We start from the raw sequence: 19,599 nt of genomic DNA, 5'->3' as shown, positions 1-19,599 counted from the left end.
TAGCCCTTAAATTATTTTGGATACTTTTTATTTTATGAAAGTATAACAGTTTTCTTATTATAAAATAAGATTAAATTTTTATATTTGGAAAAAATTATTCATAATCCTATTACCAGAGAAACCACTGTTTTTGTATTTTAGTGTATTTCTTTTTTTGGTCTTTTTTCTGTACATGTGTATATTTTTTACTTAATGAAATTGAAGTCTGCCCTGTGTTATTTACCTTTTGATTTTATAATGTCTCATATTCCTGGGCTTCTCTGGTGGCTCAGAGAACAAAAAATCGTCGCCTGCAGTGTGGGAGACCTGGGCCAATCCCTGGGTTGGGAAGAGTCCCTGGAGAAGGGAATGGCTACCCACTCCAGTATTCTTGCTGGAGAATCCCGTGGACAGAGGAGCCTGGTGGGCTACAGTCCATGGGATTGCAAACAGTCAAACACAACTGAGCGACTTTCACACATTCCTGTTTTAAGTGTTATTTAGAAACGTGGTTTTTAATGGATGTACTCAGGGTAACTGAGGGAAATTTGAGCATTAAGTTTGATGGTATGTATATAATTTGTTCTTGTAAGTAATACATTTTCAGCTCATCACACAAACTAATGATAAGTTTTCACTCTCTTTGTAGATCATCAGGAATGGTTTGATTCTAAGCATACGTTTAGGATGGGCCTTGATCAAACACTTGTCCCTGGCTCCTCACATCAGTTGGGAAGCAGGGTGCCCCCCGGCCCCTGTGCTTCCCCCTTCCTCACCCTGTTCTGGGTGTTGCAGCTGCCTGACCCTGCGTCGCAGCCACTCGACCCTGCCCTCCCGCAGAACCCCGAGGGCTTCATTTGCTTCTCGCACTGAGTCTCCACTGCTGACACTTCCTCCTGTCCCATCTTTTCTTCACTCTTCCACATTCTCTTTCCCCTAACAGATAACTCCTCGTGCCCCTGCAGCTTCAGGACCACCCGCCCAGGCCCACACGGGTGCCATGTCTCCTGGGGCTGATTCTGCCTTCCTGTTGGGGGGTCCTTTTCGCTCAGCAGTCAGCCTCCTCCTCATCTCTTGTCCAGCCTACCAGTGTCCCCTGAACAGGGCCAGTGACACCTCGAGTGACCAGTCAGCCCCCTCTCCACTCCACCCCACCACCGTCACAGAGCCCTGCCCCCCAGGCTCTCCTGCTGTAATTCCCGACATTGGGCATGCCCTGCTCGCTTCTGTCCTCCATCCAGTTTTGTCCTCCATTGCCTCCATTCGGTCGTCCATCACCCCGAACCTTACAGAACAGAGCTCTGAATCGTGCCAGGATATTTCCAGCCCCGGCTCCTTGCCCCATCAGAAGCACTCGTAGCCTCTAGATAATTTGTTTCCATTTGAAAGTTGTACCCTGGCTATGACACAGTTACCCACATGGGGCCACGCCCCCATCATCAGGGAATCCAGAGTTTCAGGTATTTACATTTTTAAAATACGCTAAAACTAAAAACAGGTCAGATTCTTCCCCCACTGAAAATATTTTTAACTCCCTTGCCAACAGTTGGCATAGTTCAAAAGACAGTCATATGCACACCATAATGTACAGTTCATACTGTACATGAAGGAAAAAGGAAGTGAGTTACAAATTATGTTTATATTGACATTAGGGAAGAAAAAAGGAAAAAAAAAAACAAAAACAGTAGTCTTTTGCCATTTAGAGAACTTTTCTACGCAGTGATGTCCCGGGGAAGCTGCTGTCTGAATTCCAAAGACCCGACGTGTGTTTGCCTCTTCCCTTCAGAGAGAGAGACACAAGCTGAATCCCAACAGAAGCCAGCAAATAAGTGTGAGAAAAGTCAGGACCAGAAGAGAAGAGTGGGAGAGAAGGAAGATGGGCATTGAGTTCATGAGTGACGCGAGGAAGCTGCAGCAGGCGGGGGGCGCGGCAGAGCACAGGACGCCCGCCGGGTTTGTGGTTCCGCTTGCTCCGGGTCCCAGCCCCCATGGCCCCCTGCTTCAGCGTCACGAGAGGATGCTCTGCCCTGTACTGACCACACGTCCCATAACCCGGGTGACTAACACCCTGCGGCGCTGCCCAGCCCTCCCCGCCCCCAGCGGTACCCCCAGGGTCCCAGCATTCTTCTGAACTCTGCCAACTAACACGGAGACGCGTGCACCCTTTTCAGAGTTTCTCCTGCGAGCCTTGGAGGCAGCAAGAGGGCTTCTGCCTGAGGCACTGTGTTCCTTCTCTCTCTTTTGGCCATAAATACATCTCTCCTGTTCAAGAAAACTACCACTCACATCATTCTTGACTTCTTTCTCTGTTCTTACCGTTCATTTTTTTTTTCCCCCGATTCATCTGCCATTTGTTAAGGTCTAGTTATACGCTGTCAGTTTAATCGCCGCTGAAATCTTCCACCTTGGATGCTGTTTTCAAGTTCAGCGCCCTGTCTTGGAGGCTCCTGTCTTACAAACGTGTCCGCTGAGATGCTGTGAAGGGGGCTGTGCTGTCTGTCGCTTGTCCGTCTGTCTGACCACGCACTTCATAGCTGTGGCTCTGAAACCACGTAACCCTGGAGCTTTGCTGCTGAAGTCATGATTGCATTGTGCTTGGAACCTCTTGTGGGCCTCGACCTTGTTGATAGTACAGGGAATAAGCGTGTGATTTCTGTGCCTTGGCCGTGTTCTGATTTAAATGTACGCTGATGCCTGGTGGCCGGGGTGGGGGAAGTCTTCTTAACTGATGCCACTTTCTCCCACCCCTGGCTCTGGCCCGCAGGTCCCATGCATCGGATGTCACGGATTACTCGTACCCGGCCACCCCCAACCACTCTCTGCACCCGCAGCCTGGGACCCCTTCCTACGGAGCAGGTGACGTGCCGTCCCACGGGCCAGCAGCCCAGGCCCCCGAGCACGAGTTCCGGCCCCCGTCGGCCTCGGCCCGGCACCTGGCCCTGAACAGGCCCCAGCAGCCCCCACCGCCCCCACCGCAGGCCGCGGAGGGCCCCCAGGCCCCCGCACCCATGGCCCCAGCCGACTACGGGTAAATACCCCATTTTGGGCTCACTCTGGGGCTCACCGTTGCATGGGGGTCTTGCGGGTGGGTGATGAGGAATTGTCACTGAATAACCTGGAGAAGGAAATGGCAACCCTCTCCAGTATTCTTGCCTGGGGAAGTCTATAGACAGAGGAGCCTGGTGGGCTATAGTCCATGGGGTCACAAAGAGTCGAACATGACCGAGGGACTAACACTGAACACTGAGCCAAACTCTGGAGGCTAGGATGCAGCCAGGAATGAGCGGGTGCAGATACCATCCGTTATGAGAAACTCTGTGTTAGGAAAGGCAGGGTCACACCGCTCCCCTTTTATTACACATAAGCCTCAGGTTTGTGTCTATGTTCATGAACACACATTACCTTTGTGTTTGAATGACCAAGCCAGGGCCTTGGCAAAGGACAACATGCCAGTTTTGTGAGCGGGTCCCAAATGCTCCAGAGAATCCGAATCTCAAAGGAGACAACGATAATAAGCAACACAGGACTTCTTAGACGCGGATGCATGTAGCCCTGGCCTCTGGGCACCCAAATGTCATTCTGCCTCCAGGTCCTGTTGTTTTGTGTCTTTTGGGAAAGGTTCAAACATCTCCTAAAAAAAGATCCTCATGTTAAGGGCTTATTAAGTTAAGCACTGCCTGTATTTTGGTAAGCGGTCTTTTTGGCTTAAGCTCAGTCTTTCAAGAGTTTAGTCCCTCCCAGTTGGCACCCAGGGGAGTTGAACACATGTTTCCACAGACAGGGTTTTCTCCACTCTGGAGCAGCGAGGGTGGCGCTCTAAACATACATCCCTCAGCCCCCAGAGGTTTTCTCTCCGACCGCAGTGTCTTAGACGGTCCCTGCAATTTGGTTCTCTGTAACCCAGGGTTCCCACAGAGTGTTCCGAGGCTCCAGGTGTCAGGCAGAGTGAGTTTGTGGTCCAGTTGGTTTGGAAAACCCTCAGCTAAATAGAACCCTGCAGGTTTCTTGGCTGGAGGGGTTTTCGAAGCTTTGGATGTTCTGATGGGCTTTGTGGGCTTTGGGGAATTTCCATGGGGACGGGATGTAAAATACAGAATTTGCCAATCTGATTGGCCTCAGAACCCTTATAAGACAGATTTCCAAGCACCTTTTCTGAGATGCCCCGTGTAATGATGCCTTGTCCTGCCTTCTTTGTGCCGCAGTCAGCTGTCCAGCGCTCTGCAGACGTCACCTTTTCCAGTGGTTATCATTTGGTGCACGTCAGCAGACCATCTTGAATCCCATCACAGTGACTTGTGATGACCTGTGGTCCAAAGCATGGTTGTTTGCGTCCTGCAGTGTTACTTGACAGCGTGGGCAGCGTCTTGAGGGGTGGGGGTGCTGTCTCCGAGGTGGGGGAGACCCTCTGAGGATGGGACCAGCCATTGCTCTCTAGTGATTCTTTGCTTCCTGTTTCTGCCAGGATGCTGCCGGCTCAGATCACGGAGTATTACAGCCCCTCAGGACCCCCGCCGCCCCCGCCCCCACCCGTGATTCCCTCCGCACAAACTGCTTTCGTCTGCCCCCTCCAGATGCCCCTGCAGCCCCCCTTCCCGGCCTCCGCCGGCTCCGCCTACACTGGCCCTCCCCACCCTCCCTCCGGTGGGCTTGTGGTCACAGCCCCGCCGCCCCCAGGCCCCCCGCCGCCCCCTCCCGGCCCTCCAGGTGCCGGCTCCTCGCTCTCCTCCTCCCCAATGCACGCTCCCCCGGGGGCTGAGGCCAAGAGGCAGGAGGCCGTGCAGCCGCCCGTCAGCGACGCCCGCAGCGACCTGCTCGCCGCCATCCGGATGGGTGAGTGCCCGTCCCAGGACAGCGCCCACCAGCCATGGCCTCCTCGGTTTCCAGCAGCTCCAACCTCCACCAGATGGCGTTTAGGAGAGGGTGACAGGAGCCTCGTTTGGTTTTCTTTTTTTTTTTTAACAGCTGATGTGTTTTTTCAGCACCAAGTAAACATGGTGATAAAGCACTGAGAATTCAGGCAAGCTTTACTTGACTAGGAATAGATTATAAAAACGATCATCAATTAATTGGATCTTCTTTTTTTCACTGCATCTTACTCTAAGGTCAAAAGTATAAATTAAAGAAAATGAGCTCCTGTCAGTGATCTAGTTTTTCAGACTAGTTTTTCATATCTAGGATACGTCTTAGCCTTTTCGTATTTTTAGTTTGATGTGCCAGTGAGCTGCAGGCCGACCAGGAGTATGGTCTTCATGATGGAAACACTCATGTTGGCACAATTGTCCCAGTACAGGGGGCCACTGGAAACCTTGAAACAGCCTCTGGTGGCCGGTGGCTCCCTGGTTGGGCTGTGCTGCTCTAGAATGTTCTTTCTTGGTGCTCATGTGCACTGGAATCGTAACTGATTATCTTACATTTCAACACATCACTTAAGGAATGTCATGACTCCTATACATTTTATTTTTTTTCTTGGTCCTATAACATCTATTTCCCAAGCATTTCCCATCCAGTTTCTAAAACGTTTTATGCTAGCGTCAGTAGGCCAAAAAAAATCTAATAGGCTTGTTGGTCCATCTCTTTTTAAATTGGAGTGAGCAGAGGGATTGCATTCTGAGCCGCGTCTCGTGTCTCTAGGGATTCAGCTGAAGAAGGTGCAGGAACAGCGGGAGCAGGAGGCCAAGCGCGAGCCGGTGGGCAACGACGTGGCCACCATCCTGTCCCGGCGCATCGCCGTCGAGTACAGCGACTCGGACGACGACTCGGAGTTCGATGAGAACGACTGGTCCGACTGAGACGGGCGCCCAGCAGGCCGGGCCGGGCCGGGCCGAGGGGAGCGTGTCGACAATGTCAGTGGTCCCAGCACCCAGATAGTGGTATTATAATCCCGTAGCTTAGCCACTTTTGTATCAATAATGTGAGATTGCTTTTGCACATCCAAAACTTCTGGGTTTTTTCAGTATTTACTGTGTAATACTTAAGTGCCACTAAACATAGCAAACCGTGCTGCACACGAGGAAATAATGCTGTAACTATTGCACCGTCCTGAAAACAGCCTCTTGCTTCTTTCTCTCGGCCACAAACGCGTTTAGTGCTGTTTGGGTTCACGCTCCTTAATCATGAAAATCCTGCAGACTTGCTGTGTGTTTGTGAAGCTGCCTGTTGTCAGGTCTCTGCGAGATTCACGACTGTGCGACAGACCAGTGTCTTCCGATCAGTAAGCGATATTGTTTTCCACTTTTTTTTTTTTTAAATGTGTTCAGAAGAAGTTGGTTCTCAAGAGAAAGATATGACAAGTAGGAGACTCAGCTGTCTGAGCTTGCACTGTCATGGCCGGTGGCCTCTGTCTATCTGGAGGCTCTGTTGAAGAACCTCATTTTCTCTGCTGACCTTGTGAAATGTGAACTTGGCCCTTCTCAGGCAGGATCCCTCACGGGCGTTCATGGAGTCAGTGCTTGCTTGTGGTTTCTGTAGGAGGTTTCAGCAGCACAGTAGGAAGGAAAGGGGAGAACAGCCCTTTTTCCTCTGGCATCGTCGGGACGGGGGTTGCACTCAGTCGGCGGCCTCTGGAGCTGGGGAACCAGCCCACACGGACCTGGGAGCAAAGCCTGTACAACCTCTCTCCCAGAACCACGTCCCAGGTGGGCCCACGTGGAGGCCTTGGAGCCACAGAGAAGGCTCCAGGTGGCACCTGGCCCCAACTGATCTTGAGTTCTGAGAGCTTCATTTAGGTGAGAGGAGACTGTCGCATCTTTTTTGCCTTCCCTGGTGCTGTGGCCAGATAGGGACCCAGCCCTCGAAACACACGGGTTCCTCTTCCACTCGGTCGTCGGCACACCACCCTTGACCAAGTACCCCAGGAGAGGGTCGACCCTTCCTTGTCCCTTCCCACGTGGTGACAGGTGAGCCCGAGCAGGTCTTCCTGTTCAAGACAAACTGCTAGGAAACTTGTGAATGAGAACTTAGATTCTGTAATGCTAGGTGAAGGTGAACTGTTTGTTTGAAAGAAAAAAACACCCCAGGCTTTAATCTCAGGTGTAACTTCACAGATGTACAAAGACACTTTACCCCCGAGCAGTTCTTACTTCTCTGCCGTGTGCAACTCGGGTCCTAGTGATGCTCAGTTGTGACCAAGGAATCTGTGGCTAAAACAGAGATGTTTGGGTGGATGTAGGATGTCAGCAGGACCCTGACTGCCGGGGATGGGGGGTGTGGTTGCTGAGTTCTCCCCAGGAAGCTGCTGCTCCACCATCACGTCTCTGTCCCTGAGGGACACACACGGGCTGTGGAAGGTCCCGTCATCCAGTAAGGGCTGCCTGATGGACCTTGAGTCCCCTGGGCTGGAACTCAAGAAGAGCCTCAGATCTGTATGACCCTTGTTTCCAAGCACCCAGGCCAGGTTGTCTGAGTCTTTTCAGCTAGAACCAGCTGTTCAGGCGCATGGTTGTTGGTGCTCCTCACCACATTGTGTTGCCTCTGAGTAGCTACAATGAACTCCTCAGTTCCTCTCTTTTAATTTCTCTCTTTTTCTCCGGTGCAGAGCCCAGCTATGTTGGCATTTTTCTTGGGACTTTTACCAATTGTGGTCATATTTTGTCTTTCTTTACAGTATTTTGTCTTTAGTGTTACTTTTGGATACGGAAGCACCTGTGTCCTTCTAGAACCTATGTTTGATAAATCTTCTTTGTCTCTTTTTTTGTAATGTCCCTTCTGTCCTCAGGATGGAGAGAATGCATAAAGCTACTATCCGTGTCAGGATTTCTTCTATTTATATCTTATCACAGTAAAATTAGTGGCACTTTATACATATTCATGAGCCTGTTAAGTATTGGTTGTCTTCCTGTAGTTTAATCAACAAGTTATTTTCAACTTGATGTTCTGACCAGTGAAAACGCTTTTGCCCTGATGTGTTATGTAGCCTCTAAGAGAATGGAAAAGGACTAAAATCCATTTTAGATTATTTTTCGCAGTATTTTTCTCAGCACTGATTTATTCTAAAAATGAAATCCAGACTTTTTCTAATACAATAACACATGAAAAGGAAAAAGTGACTATTTTGAACTGTCCATTTTCATTTTCAAGAAATATTTACGAGACAAATGGAGAAAAACATTTAAATGCATACTTCCTATCTATGGATTTTACATTTTAAAGTAAGCTCTATGTTGTAAGGTTATTTTTTTGTTTAGTCTAATTTCTTACAAGCTTTTTCTCATGTCATGGATCAGGCAGAGGGATGAGAAGAAGACTCAGAACCACCCATTAACTGCACGCATATGATGTAGTCACTTTTCTGTTGTTTAGCCCTAAAACCATAAAATTTGGTCACTTATGTTTTTCTTCAGTAAAAGTATACTGTTGGAGAATTAGCATTTTCATTTCAGTAAAATTTTAGAATGTTGAAATCTTTTCTGAGCACCACGTGGCTAGATTGTGAAAGTTTTGTAATAATTTGCAGCTGAAATTCATGATACATTTTCATCCATTGAAGACTCATGGGAATGTATCAGCCAGAGTAGCAAGTAATTTTTGTTTTCTAAACAAGAGTCTGTCACCTTGCAGTATTACCAATGCTGTTGTACACTGAATTTAAAGTGGTATTAAAAAAAAAGAAAACTCCTGGTAAACAATTTTTATCTGTTTGTATATCTTACTATAGATTATGTACAAGTAACATCTAAATAAAATTACACTTTTAACCCTAAACAGTTTTGCTTATTGCAATGTTGTATGGTTAACCTTTTAGGGTGGGGGTAGAAATTGGGGCTTGGTGGGGTTTTTAATTAGCGTTTCCGTTATTCCCTGGTGGCTCAGATGGTAAAGTGTCTGAGTGTGATGCGGGAGACCTAGGTTCTATCTCTGGGTCTGGAAGATCCCCTGGAGAAGGAAATGGCAACCCACTCCAGTACTCGTGCCTGGAAAATTCCATGGATGGAGGAGCCTGGTACAGACCATGGGGTCACAAAGAGTCAGACACGACTGAACAACTTCACTTTCACTTTCCATTATTAGATAATAAAAGATACTGCTCGGATGCCATTTAAATTTCTACACAGTTTTTGTGTAGACAAGAGTTGAGGTTGGTTCTGCAAGTGACTTGGGAAGGGACTGGTATAGTTTGAAAGTGCCATTCCCGGAGCAGGAAGCAACCTGCCCAGGATACTCTGGCATCTTAACCACATCTAGTCTCAATCGTAGTGACTAATATTCTGGAGCATTGATAGCTTCTGAGATGCTTCCGTCTACTCCTTAAAATGATCCTTTGAAAGGGGGCGTTCTCCCTGTTTCCTGTGGGAGAGAACAGAGTGAAGCTCAGCTGCTGGCCGGGGAAGGTTTCTGATGGACCTGCATTGCACACGGGGGCAGCACTGCAGGGGATTGTGGCAGCTGAGGTCAGGGGGCAAGAGCAGCCACCTTAGGGGGAGCAGGCTGGCATCCAGGCTCCTGCGGCCGCTGCTCCGAGCTGGCTATCCACGCGCTGTGTTCTGCGAGGACTGCGGTCATCTGTGTGTCTGAGCCCCAGCTCGGCCCGACTCCTCCACAAGCAGTTCCTTGTGGAGTGATTGGATAGATGGTGGATTTCCGAGTTACTTTGTTACCAAAAGTTAGCTGTGTGCAATTTTTGAAATATGAAGCATTTTGCCAGGTACTCCGTATTTCCTCCGTATTTCCAGCACTTGTCCCTAGATGCCTGGCTCCCACTCTATTTACATTGCATCCTCCAGCAGCTGGGCCTCAGCAGGGCAGGCGGGGGGCATCATATTTACTGTTACAGCCTGTTTGTCAAGCAACAGCGCCTGGTGCTTCATAGGGGTCCATGCATATTTATTGACTGATGGTCATTTACAGAGCTTCATCAGAAAGAGAGTCTTCATCAACACATATTTGAAGGCTTAAGAAGAAGGTAAATGCAATAACCCGTGTGAAACACAGAACTGTGCCGGACGCCTAGCTGACAGAGGGGACTGTTAGCCATCGGCATCTGCAGGCCGCTTACTTGCTAGAGACAGAAACAGGCCAGTCTCTGCCCTCAGGGAGCGTCTCATCTAAAGAGATGACGGTAAATACTGTCACATCCTTAGCTGGGATTTTCTTTGTATTTATCCTGCTCGGGGTTCACCGATCTTGAATTTGTAAATGTATATCTTTCATGAAATTTGGGGACTATTCGGGCATAATTTTTTCAAATATATTTTCTGCCCCTTTCCACACTTACCTTCTTACCCCTCTGTTACAGGCAGACCTTGTTTTACACTTTGCTTTATCGCTCTTTACAGATGATCCATTTTTTTTAAGTTGAGGCTCTGCGGCACCCCTGCCTTAAGCGCGCCTGCTATTGCCATTTTTCCAGCAGCGTTTGGTCACTTCATGTTCTGTGTCACTCTTGGGTAATTCTCTCAATATTTCAGACTTTTTCCTGATGCGTTACAGTGATTTGTGATCAGTGATCTTTGTTGTTACTGTTGTAATTGTTCTGGCATTTTTTAGCAATAAAATATTTTTAAATTAAGGTAAGTACATTGTTTTTGTGGACATAATTCTATTGCACACTTTAGTAGACTACAGCATGTGTAAACATGACTTTCATAAACACTGGGAAAACACTGGGAAAATTCATATGACTCACTATCTTACAAGGGATGTGAGGCCAAACCTGCAGTGTCTCTGAGGTCTGCCTGTCTACATATGTTAGACCTTTTAGTGTGGGCCCACAGTTGCTTGGGACTGTTTCAATTTTAAAAGTTTCTTTCTCTCTGTTTTGCAGATTGGATGATTTTTATGTATCCATCTTCAGTTTCAGAGTCTTTATCGGTCATCTATAATTTGCTCTTAAGCTCATCTAATCTTTTATTCATTTTTTTTTCCATTCTAGAATTTATTGTTCTTTTTTTAAAATATAGTTTCTTTCCTGAGATTTCCTACTTGCTCATTTACTAAAAGCTCATTTTCCTTCATATCTTTGTATGTAGTTACACTACCTCTTAAAAAACCCTTGCCTGCTAATCCCCAACATCGGGCTATTTCCAGGATCAGTCTCTATTGATACTGATGAGTACGATGAGCATGATGCCTAGTAGTTGTGGATCGTAAACTACTCGGCATTGGATTGTATCATAAACTTGGTGAATAACACATTTTAGAGACTCTGGATTCTGTTATGTCCCTCTGAAAAGTGCTAATTTTTTAAAAAGAGAGTTAATGTGGCTAGAATTAAACTGCCAGTGCTTCCTCAATCCCCTTACAGTGGGTAACAGCAGAAATCTTTTCGGTTCTTTCAGCTTAGCCAGGCTGCCTGGAGTTTTCCTGGTGCATGCCTGGTTGCAGGCTCAACCACAGATGTGCAGTTTTACACAGAACGTTTGGGCCCCCTCTCCAGTTCTTTCTTGGATCCCCCCTCACTTTCTGTCTACTCTGGTCACTCTGAATTTGGTTCTCTTATTCTTTAAGCCAATAGACTTTGGAGTGAGCCAGCAGGCTGCAGGGTTCCTTTTCTTTTCTTTTTTTAAGTTTGGTTTTATCAGATCTTAGTTGACGCATGTGGAATATAGTTCCCTGACTAGGGATCAAACCAGGCCCCCTGCATTGAGAGCATCCTGGAATCTTAGCCACTGAACCGCCAGGAAAGTCCCTGCAGGGTTTCTATTCAAATTTAGTTGCCCTGCCTGATAGGATGAAGCCTGTCCTCATGCCAAAAAAAAAAAAAAGGCAGTTAAAAAACAGGAAATGCACCAAACTTCTCTCCTTTCAAGCACCAGCTTTCTCTAGTGTCTTTCTGACTGCTCTCCAGTGCCTGGAATAGTTGTGTGGTGTAGTTTGTCCAGCTTATAATTGTTTTCTGTAAAGAACTGGCCTGGCATGGGTTCATCCTCCATTCCCAGGAGCCTCATTCTGTAAATATCTGATGCAACGTTTATTTAAAAAATATTTTTAAATATAATTTTAAAAAATGCAGACCATTTTAAAATACCAAAATATAACAGAAGACCAGTGGTTCAGTTTTTCTACCAAGCAAACTTGTTTTTGCAAGGACCCTGCGGTGAGGCTTGTGATCCCTTTATATGTACACGATGTAGAGGAATTGCATGCATATTGTGCTTCCCTGGTGGCTCAGCGGTAAAGAATCCACCTGCCAATGCAGAAGACGCAAGTTTGATCCCTGGGTAGGGAAGATCCCCTGGAGATGGAAATGGCAACCCACTCCAGTATTCTTGCCTGGAGAATCCCATGGACAGAGAAGCCTGGCGGGCTACAGTCCATGGGGTCACAGAGAGTCATACGTGGCCGTGACTAAGGAACAACGTGCTCTGAAACACTCGCTGTTCACATCTCCTTATGTCTATGAATCAGGATAGTCTCTAAGCTGTAAGCAAAACACAGCACATAAATAATGTGGAAATTGAGATTACTTTAATAAATTGCCAGCCCTAACCCCAATCTCAAATTTTTATGCTCCCCAAAGCACTTTAAGGTTTTCACTGTTAGAAATGTAAATTCTGTTATTAGGGGTTCATTTGAAATACTGGTTTTACTACTCAGAAGCTGGAGAATCACTGCGTGACATCATCACTCTCTGATTTTCTTACCTTTAGACCAAGAAGGTTTCACACTGTTACTCCGCTTTGCCCTGTGCTCTCATTGTATATTCAGCAAAGGCAGTGCTAACACCGGTTCGTCAAAGCCTGAGAAGACTAACGTATTTGCAGGTGCGAGTAACTTGTAGTGGTGTCTTGACAAGGACTTAGATGAGAAAGATTTGCTTTCAAAGTACACTTTCTTCACAGAGCTGACACCTGCTGGACGTGTATGTGCCAAAACACAGCAGCTCTGTGGTAAATATTTGCATATGTCATCTTTCTAAGTCCCCCACTACATTCATCTACGTGCTTGTGATTTGAGTAATTAGCTTCAAACACAGCACCGTGATTAGAGGTGGTGAACTGGTGGATGATTCACCGTGAAGAAAATAGGCCCCCTGAGAGTAATTTAAAACCTACCAAGTGGTGGTACTTTCCATGAAGTGACATTTCAAAGCATTTAGTATTCTAGGCTGCGATCTGGCAGTTCTGGCTCCAAACCGGTTTAAATCAAAGTCAGGCAATTTGAGAGGATGCAGCCTTCCCGTCCTGCAGACGGGAGTTGTAACTCAGCATTTATGTGGATCACACGTTGCCTTTTGTGGGCGCAGGTGATGGTGGCTTGAAATGGACCCTCTTGGAATCAAGACTGCGATCTTGATTTAAGTTAGGGTGTTACCTCTCAGCTGCTTTGAAACGTCTTTGAACATTTCAGGAACCTAGGCATTCATTTGACTTGCAAGTTAGAGACTTTCAATGGCAGCTACGTTGAGGCCGCGCTGAGCAATGAGTCACTACTGAGCCCCTGGATTCCTCCAGAGCACTGCCCCAACCTCCAGTGGCCAGCTTGCAGCTCCCTGCTCTGCTCCCCTCTGTGTCCAGACCCTGCCACACCACCGGGTCTTGAGGCAATACTGGGGGCGCTGAGGCCCAAGGCAGTTAATAAAGGAGCCAGTGCGTCTGAGCCAGGATGTCCCTGGATGCTGCCGGAGGAGCCTTTCACGTCCCCTTCAGGGTCTTACCAGCCAAGAGTCTGAGTTTTCTCCCGGCGTTGTTCCCACTCCACCTGCACCACAGTTACCTGGGGATGCATGTTAAAAATGCAGGTTTCTGGGCTCCATCCCAAACCTCAAGCAGGTGACCCTGGAATTGCAGTTCACCCCACCAGGTGAGTGATTCTTGGGGACACCAGAGTTCAAGAAACACGAGCTCAGCACCTGCCCTTACAGGACTGATCAGAACCAAACATTCTGACAGTGACCCAGGCCAGCCCACTGAGGCACCAAGTGGATTTGACGTGGGGCTCAGGCCCCCCCACAGTCCGGGGCTGTCTGCCACTAGTGCCCGATGGAGGGAAGGGTGCAGCCCTGGTGTGCATGGGGCAGCAGAGTCCCCCACCAAGCAACTTCATCTTGGACCCCCAGGGCTGGGGTGCAGAGTGGCCATCCTAACTTCACATCCGGTGGCCCAGCCCCATGTTCCTGCAGGATGGCTGTCCCCTCATCTCCAAACCTGCCTGCTGATTACCACCCCCCCACCCCCAAGCTCCTTGTTTGTTTGTAGTGATGGGTCTTGGCTGCACACAGCACCTGGGAGAGTTTATGGTTCTAGGCAGAGCAGGTAATTTAGGAGCCCCTCTGAACTCTTGGCTTCAATACCTTGGAGGACAAAATCCCAGGACCTGACTTGTCCAGGGGCTGTCCCCATTGACACCACTCACTGGACAGAGCTTCGTCCTGCCCTGGCTAGACTGGGAGATGAGTCTGATTCTCTGCTCCGATTCTACCACTGTAGGGTCCTTGGGGTGGGGACAGGGCTGGTGTGATATACTTAGGGGTGTGAATTGGCCCCAAGCTCCCAGGACTTCTCTCCTGGAGGTGTGAGCACCCTGCTCTTAAAAGTTCCCTTGGAACTTCCCTGGTGGTCCAGTGGTTAGAACGCCACACTTCCACCACAGGGGTCATGGGTTCAAACCGTGGTCAGGGAACTAAGACCCTGCATGGTGGAGACAAAAGATAAAGGTGTATTAAAAATATATATATATATATTTTAAAAGTTGCCCCACCCCCTTTCACGGCCCTTAGAACTGGTATGTGAGGCAAGTTTATGATGAGGCGCACGGGGCCCTAACCCCCAGCCCTGGGGGGATGGCAACAGGAATGGAAGCCAAGCACTGCCTTGGTTTTCTAGAGTCACATGTTTTACAAAAGATGCTTCTGTGGGGGCTGGTGGGGGTCTGTCATGTGGGGTGGGAAGTGGGGTAAGCGGCTTCGTCTCCCTAAGTCCAGTCGGTCTGCAGGTGCAGGACTGACCCAAGCAGGTGGGTCCCCTAGCTGGTCCCAGGGTGGGGGGTGCCCTAGGGTGTCCCTTCCCATTTGGTAACTGACTTTAAATGGGAAAGAGCTTCCCTGGTGGCTGCAATGGTAAAGAATCTGCCTGCGGTGCAGGAGACCCAGGTTCAATCCTTGGGTCAGGAAGTTCCCCTGGAGAAGGGAATGGTTACCCACTCCAGTATTCTTGCCTGGAGAAGCTCATAGACAAGCGGAGCCTGGTGGAGTACACAGTCCATGGGATTGCAAAGAGTCAGACGAGTGAGCAACTAACACTTTAGATGGGAAACAATAAAGATTCTCCGCTGGATCCCACACCTGATAACATGGTTATCTGCCCTCTGCTAAGATGAGTGGCCAAAGAGACTCATCTACATACTGGTGGGCCCTCAGCTCATCAGGAATACTGTGTTCAGCCTGGGGGCCCAGGGAGCCTGGGGCTGAGCCAGCTGGAGCCCGCCCACCCCTGCCAGGCCATGCCACGGAACTCACTCCAGCCTCGCCCGGAAGGAGGGAGCAACACCATCTATCCTAAGGCCACGGCTAGGAAGCCATCCTAAAAGCAGGTTGGATAGAGGCCTCCTCGGAGCAGGGAGACTGGAGGCGGGGCTTCCTGTATTCTGGCTCCTTAGTGGATGCTAACAGAGGGCAGTAAGAGGCCTGCTAGGGTGTGATAAGGAGGACGCCCCCGCCCCACACCATGGCCTGGGGCCACTGGCATGGGAGTTGGGATGAGGTCAAGTGTCCCCTGTAGTCCAGCAGAGAGTCAGCGGGGCGGGGCCCTGGGGGGCGGGCACTCAGGGCCTGGCAAGCAGCCTGCTCCTCTCCCCCGCTGCAGGGTGATACAGGGGAAGCAATCGAGTGTCCCCAAGGGCCCGTCCACCTCAGCTGGAGAAACCATGTGGAGGGGGTGGCTAAAGGGACACCCGTGACCCCCGGTCCACGTGGCCTGAGTCTCTGCCTGACCCCTCTCTGCTCTGACTGTGGCCAGAACACCTGCCTCTCCCACTGGGATGAAGGTGCTGGGCCCGGAGCTATAAGAGCAGGACAGAATCAGGGTGATGGGAACAGGCCCCACCCCCACCCCCAGCTTCCCCGTGCCCGGCCCCACACTAGGACAGCTGTGTAAGCCGTTGGGTTGAACACAGCGATTCTCTGCAGTGGGGTGTGACCATTTCACAGGTGAGAAAAGTGAGGCCACCTGTTTTCCCCAGGGGTCCCAGGACCAAGGTTCAAACCAGGCGTCCCAGTGGGACTCTGCTCTCTTGGCCAGGCGAACTGGCAGGAATTTGCAAGAGGACTCGGTGGGCAGCTGGTAGACCCCACTGCTGCCGCTGCTCTGCCAGAAAGCTGAGGCAGGACTTCAAGGTGGAAAGTGAAAGTCGGGGCCCCAATGCACCCCAGAGGTAGATGAGTCCACCCAGGCAAAATGACAACACGGCCTCTTCATGGTGGGTGGCAGGCCAGCTGGTCCCCTTGTTGCTTAGTCGCTCAGTTGTGTCCAACTCTTTGTGACCCCGTGGACTGTGGCCCACCAGGCTCCTCTGTCCATGGGATTGTCCAGGCAATGGTGCTGGAGTGGGTTGCCATGCCGTTCTCCAGGGATCTTCCTGACCCAGGGATTGAACCCGCGTCTCTTGCGTCTCCTGCATTTGCAGGCAGATTTTTACTAGCGCCACCTGGGAAGCCCTGTTGGTCCACCTGCTGGTCGCCTGCTTGGACTGCAAGCAAATCGACTCCACCAGTCCCAGAGCCCTGGGGGAGAGGGACATGGTGTGTGGAGGGGAGGGTGATGAGTAGGGGGTCCACGCACCCATTTCACTGGTGTTTGGAAGGTTTATGCACAATGGAACCATCCTGGCATCAAAGGTTCATGGTCAAGACATCCTGCTTTGGGCCCCACTGATGTCTGAGGAGCGGTGTGTAGGCAGGGAGCTGGCCTGGACCTCCCTGGGGATTGGTACGGGTGCCTGGTCCCTCCCACAGGTGGCCTTTGGCTGGTGAGAGATGCTCACAGCCAGTGGACAGGCCCCCTCGGTGCTCTAGGCCAGGCAGGGAGATGGGAAGGTGGGCATTTTCGGGGCAGACTCATGGGCGCTGGAGGTGGGAGTGGGTCTGTGTGAATGATGACCCCAAGGCGGACCTGCATCTCAGACCTCATGCACAGAGAGCTGCTGAGCGGGTGCTGCCACCAGCACCCCTCCATGCCATACCCGGGGCCTCACAGCGCCATGGAGGAGCCTCAGTCCCAGGGGCTGTGGTCTTGGGGTCCCCGGAAGTGACTGAGGGTTCCGCAAGGTGGAATCAGAGACAATCACCCCGGAGTCATCTGGGCAGGACCACTGCTTGGGGCTCAGCATCAGCACGACCTCTGACCCCAGCAGCATCTCCTGTTCCTCTGGGGACTGAGTGAGCCCGGCGCTGGCACTTAACCCTAAGGCCATCTGGAAACCTGCCTTGAATGGAACTGCATCACCCCAGAGTCCTGTGGAGGATAGTGGGGCTGGAGTCCCTGGATGGGGTCTCCAGGGAGACCAGACAGCGCTGTACTGAAAGAGCTCGGGAGACGGACGGCTCTGACCCACCTCTCCTCTTCCGTCCACCGAGGCACCCACGCGGTGTGAGCCCGCAGGGCGGACAGGATGCAGAAAGCGTCTGGCCTCGCTCTTAAAGCGCGTTGCGGTCACCAGGGGCCTCCGGCCTCGGAGGGCACCGCCCTGCGCTTCTCCGGGGAAGCGCCGCCCCCCAGCGGCTGTGTGGTGGGACAGCTGCGCTCCTGCGGCCCCTCCCCGCACCTCTTTTTTGCTTCCATCTCTCATTCCTCCATCAAACTGGTGTGTTTCTCACTCACCACCGTTGGGAGGAAACTGGGACATATTCCCCCAAGGGCGATTAGCAAACATCTATCAAGACTGCACATGCCTGTGATCCAGCAAGTCCATCTCTGTGCAGGACTTTCCCAGAAGTAGTATTTCTGGGCCCACGTTCCCTTCCAGTGTCAGGAGCGGATTCTATTTCCCTCCCCTCGGAGCCGGGTGGGGTTTTGGAGGCTGCTTCTCTGCAGGCCAGACTTCCCAGCCGAGGTCACAAAGACAAGGAAGGCTGGCTCAGAACCCACCTCTGGGGTCAGCCTCCATGTTGTGAGGAAGCCCACTAGAGGGGCCACATTAAGGTCTGGTCCCAGCTGGCACCCAGCATCGCCTGCCACGCCCGGGAGTGGGAGAGACCCCTGGTGAGGACTGGGGTCCCCACAGCCCACCATTGCTGGGGCAATGACATCCGTTCCCACTGAGTTCTGCCAGCTGAAACTGCAGATTTGTGAGCAAAAATAAATGTCCCCTTAGGTTACTCAGATTTGGAGTAATTTGTTACACACCTTTAGGAACTGAAACATACTCCAGTCGCTGGCACAGAGAGATGTTTCCAGCTTATTTTCACACTGCAAAATGACATCTTTCCCCACAGCATGGTTTGAAATAACAGGACATTGGAGACAGCCTCCTGTTCTATCGACAGATTACAAATTAAATTGTAGAATTTAATGTATACACAATGGAATACTCTGCCACTGTACAAAATATGAGGGTGTTTTAAATGAATTAATATGATTTTCAAGATAAATCATTAATGTGAAACGATTCGATCCCTGGGTCAGGAAGATCCTCTGGAGAAGGAAATGGCAACCCACTCCAGTATTCTTGCCTGGGAAATCCCATGGACAGAGGAGGCTGGTGGGCTACATAATCCATGGGGTGGCAAAAGAGCTGGACACAACTTGCCAACTGAACAACAACAAATGTTCACCAGCCTAAAAACATTGACCAATTATTTTTTAAATATATAAAGTCCTTTCGATATGCTGCACATGTGATATAGAGATGAAAGACTCCTGTTCATCATAAAATTCACCTTATTTTTCTACAAGTAAGGCAAACAGCAAAGAATGGGGCCCTAGAATTGGGCTTCTGGAATTCCAATCCTGCCTCTGCCCCGTGACCTTGGGCAAGTTACTCAAATAGCTTTTGGCCAATCCAATATTTAGAAATGTTAATTTCCAAACATAAAGACTTTCTAGGGTTTTTTGGTTTTTTATTTCTAGCTTTGTTGTGTCTAGTTCTAGAATATGTTTTTCATGATTTCATGCAGGCTTTGTATGAAACTTGCTAACATTTACTTTATGACACAGTATTATGTCAAATTTTGGAAAATAACTCATAGGAGGTTATTGGATGCAGTGTTTTATATGTGTTCATTGATTTAAGGTTTTTGTACTGTCAACTTTTCCATATTGTTACTGAATTTTTTAAATCACTGAGAGGATGTGTCTGGAGTAGCCCACTGAGAATCTGGACTGGTGTCTCTTACATTTTGTAGTTCTAGTAAACTTACCTTCACATATGTTGATTCATGTTGTTAGGGTTTGTAATTTCAAGTCCTATGGATGGAATGCCTACTATATACATACATGCCAGGCATTGTTCTAATTGCTTTACATACATGCTAACTTGTTTATCCTCTTAACCATTCTGTGTTGCTTAGCCACTAAGTTGTGTCTGACTCCGTGATCCCATGGACTGCAGCTTGCCAGGCTCCTCTGTCCATGGAATTTCCCAGGCAGGAATACTGAATGGGGTGCCATTTCCTTCTCCAAGGATCTTCCTGACCCAGGGATAGAACCTGAGTCTCCTACATTATTAGGCAGATTCTTTATAGCACTGAGC

At 49.5% G+C, this 19,599-nt stretch overlaps 1 protein-coding gene across 4 annotated transcripts in view; it reads left to right on the top strand.

Moving 5' to 3' along the window:
- WASF3 (WASP family member 3) overlaps positions 1–8,679 on the top strand; it is a 75,402-nt gene extending 66,723 nt beyond the window's left edge. For 3 of the 4 annotated variants that reach the window (XM_055542505.1, XM_055542502.1, XM_055542503.1), the window contains 3 exons: positions 2,744–3,007; positions 4,442–4,809; positions 5,611–8,679. In XM_055542505.1, the coding sequence (XP_055398480.1) occupies positions 2,744–3,007; positions 4,442–4,809; positions 5,611–5,768 (790 nt within the window). In that variant the 3' untranslated portion in view covers positions 5,769–8,679. Of the gene's footprint in view, positions 1–1,765; positions 1,933–2,743; positions 3,008–4,441; positions 4,810–5,610 lie in introns of all 4 variants that reach the window. The other variant, XM_055542504.1, reaches the window with a different exon arrangement.
- The last annotated feature ends 10,920 nt before the right edge of the window (positions 8,680–19,599 follow it).

Source organism: Bubalus kerabau, chromosome 12 (assembly GCF_029407905.1).
Source record: "Bubalus kerabau isolate K-KA32 ecotype Philippines breed swamp buffalo chromosome 12, PCC_UOA_SB_1v2, whole genome shotgun sequence".
Taxonomy (NCBI): domain Eukaryota; kingdom Metazoa; phylum Chordata; class Mammalia; order Artiodactyla; family Bovidae; genus Bubalus; species Bubalus kerabau.
Note: the sequence above shows the minus strand (reverse complement) of the source record. Positions and strands in the feature narration are given on the sequence as shown.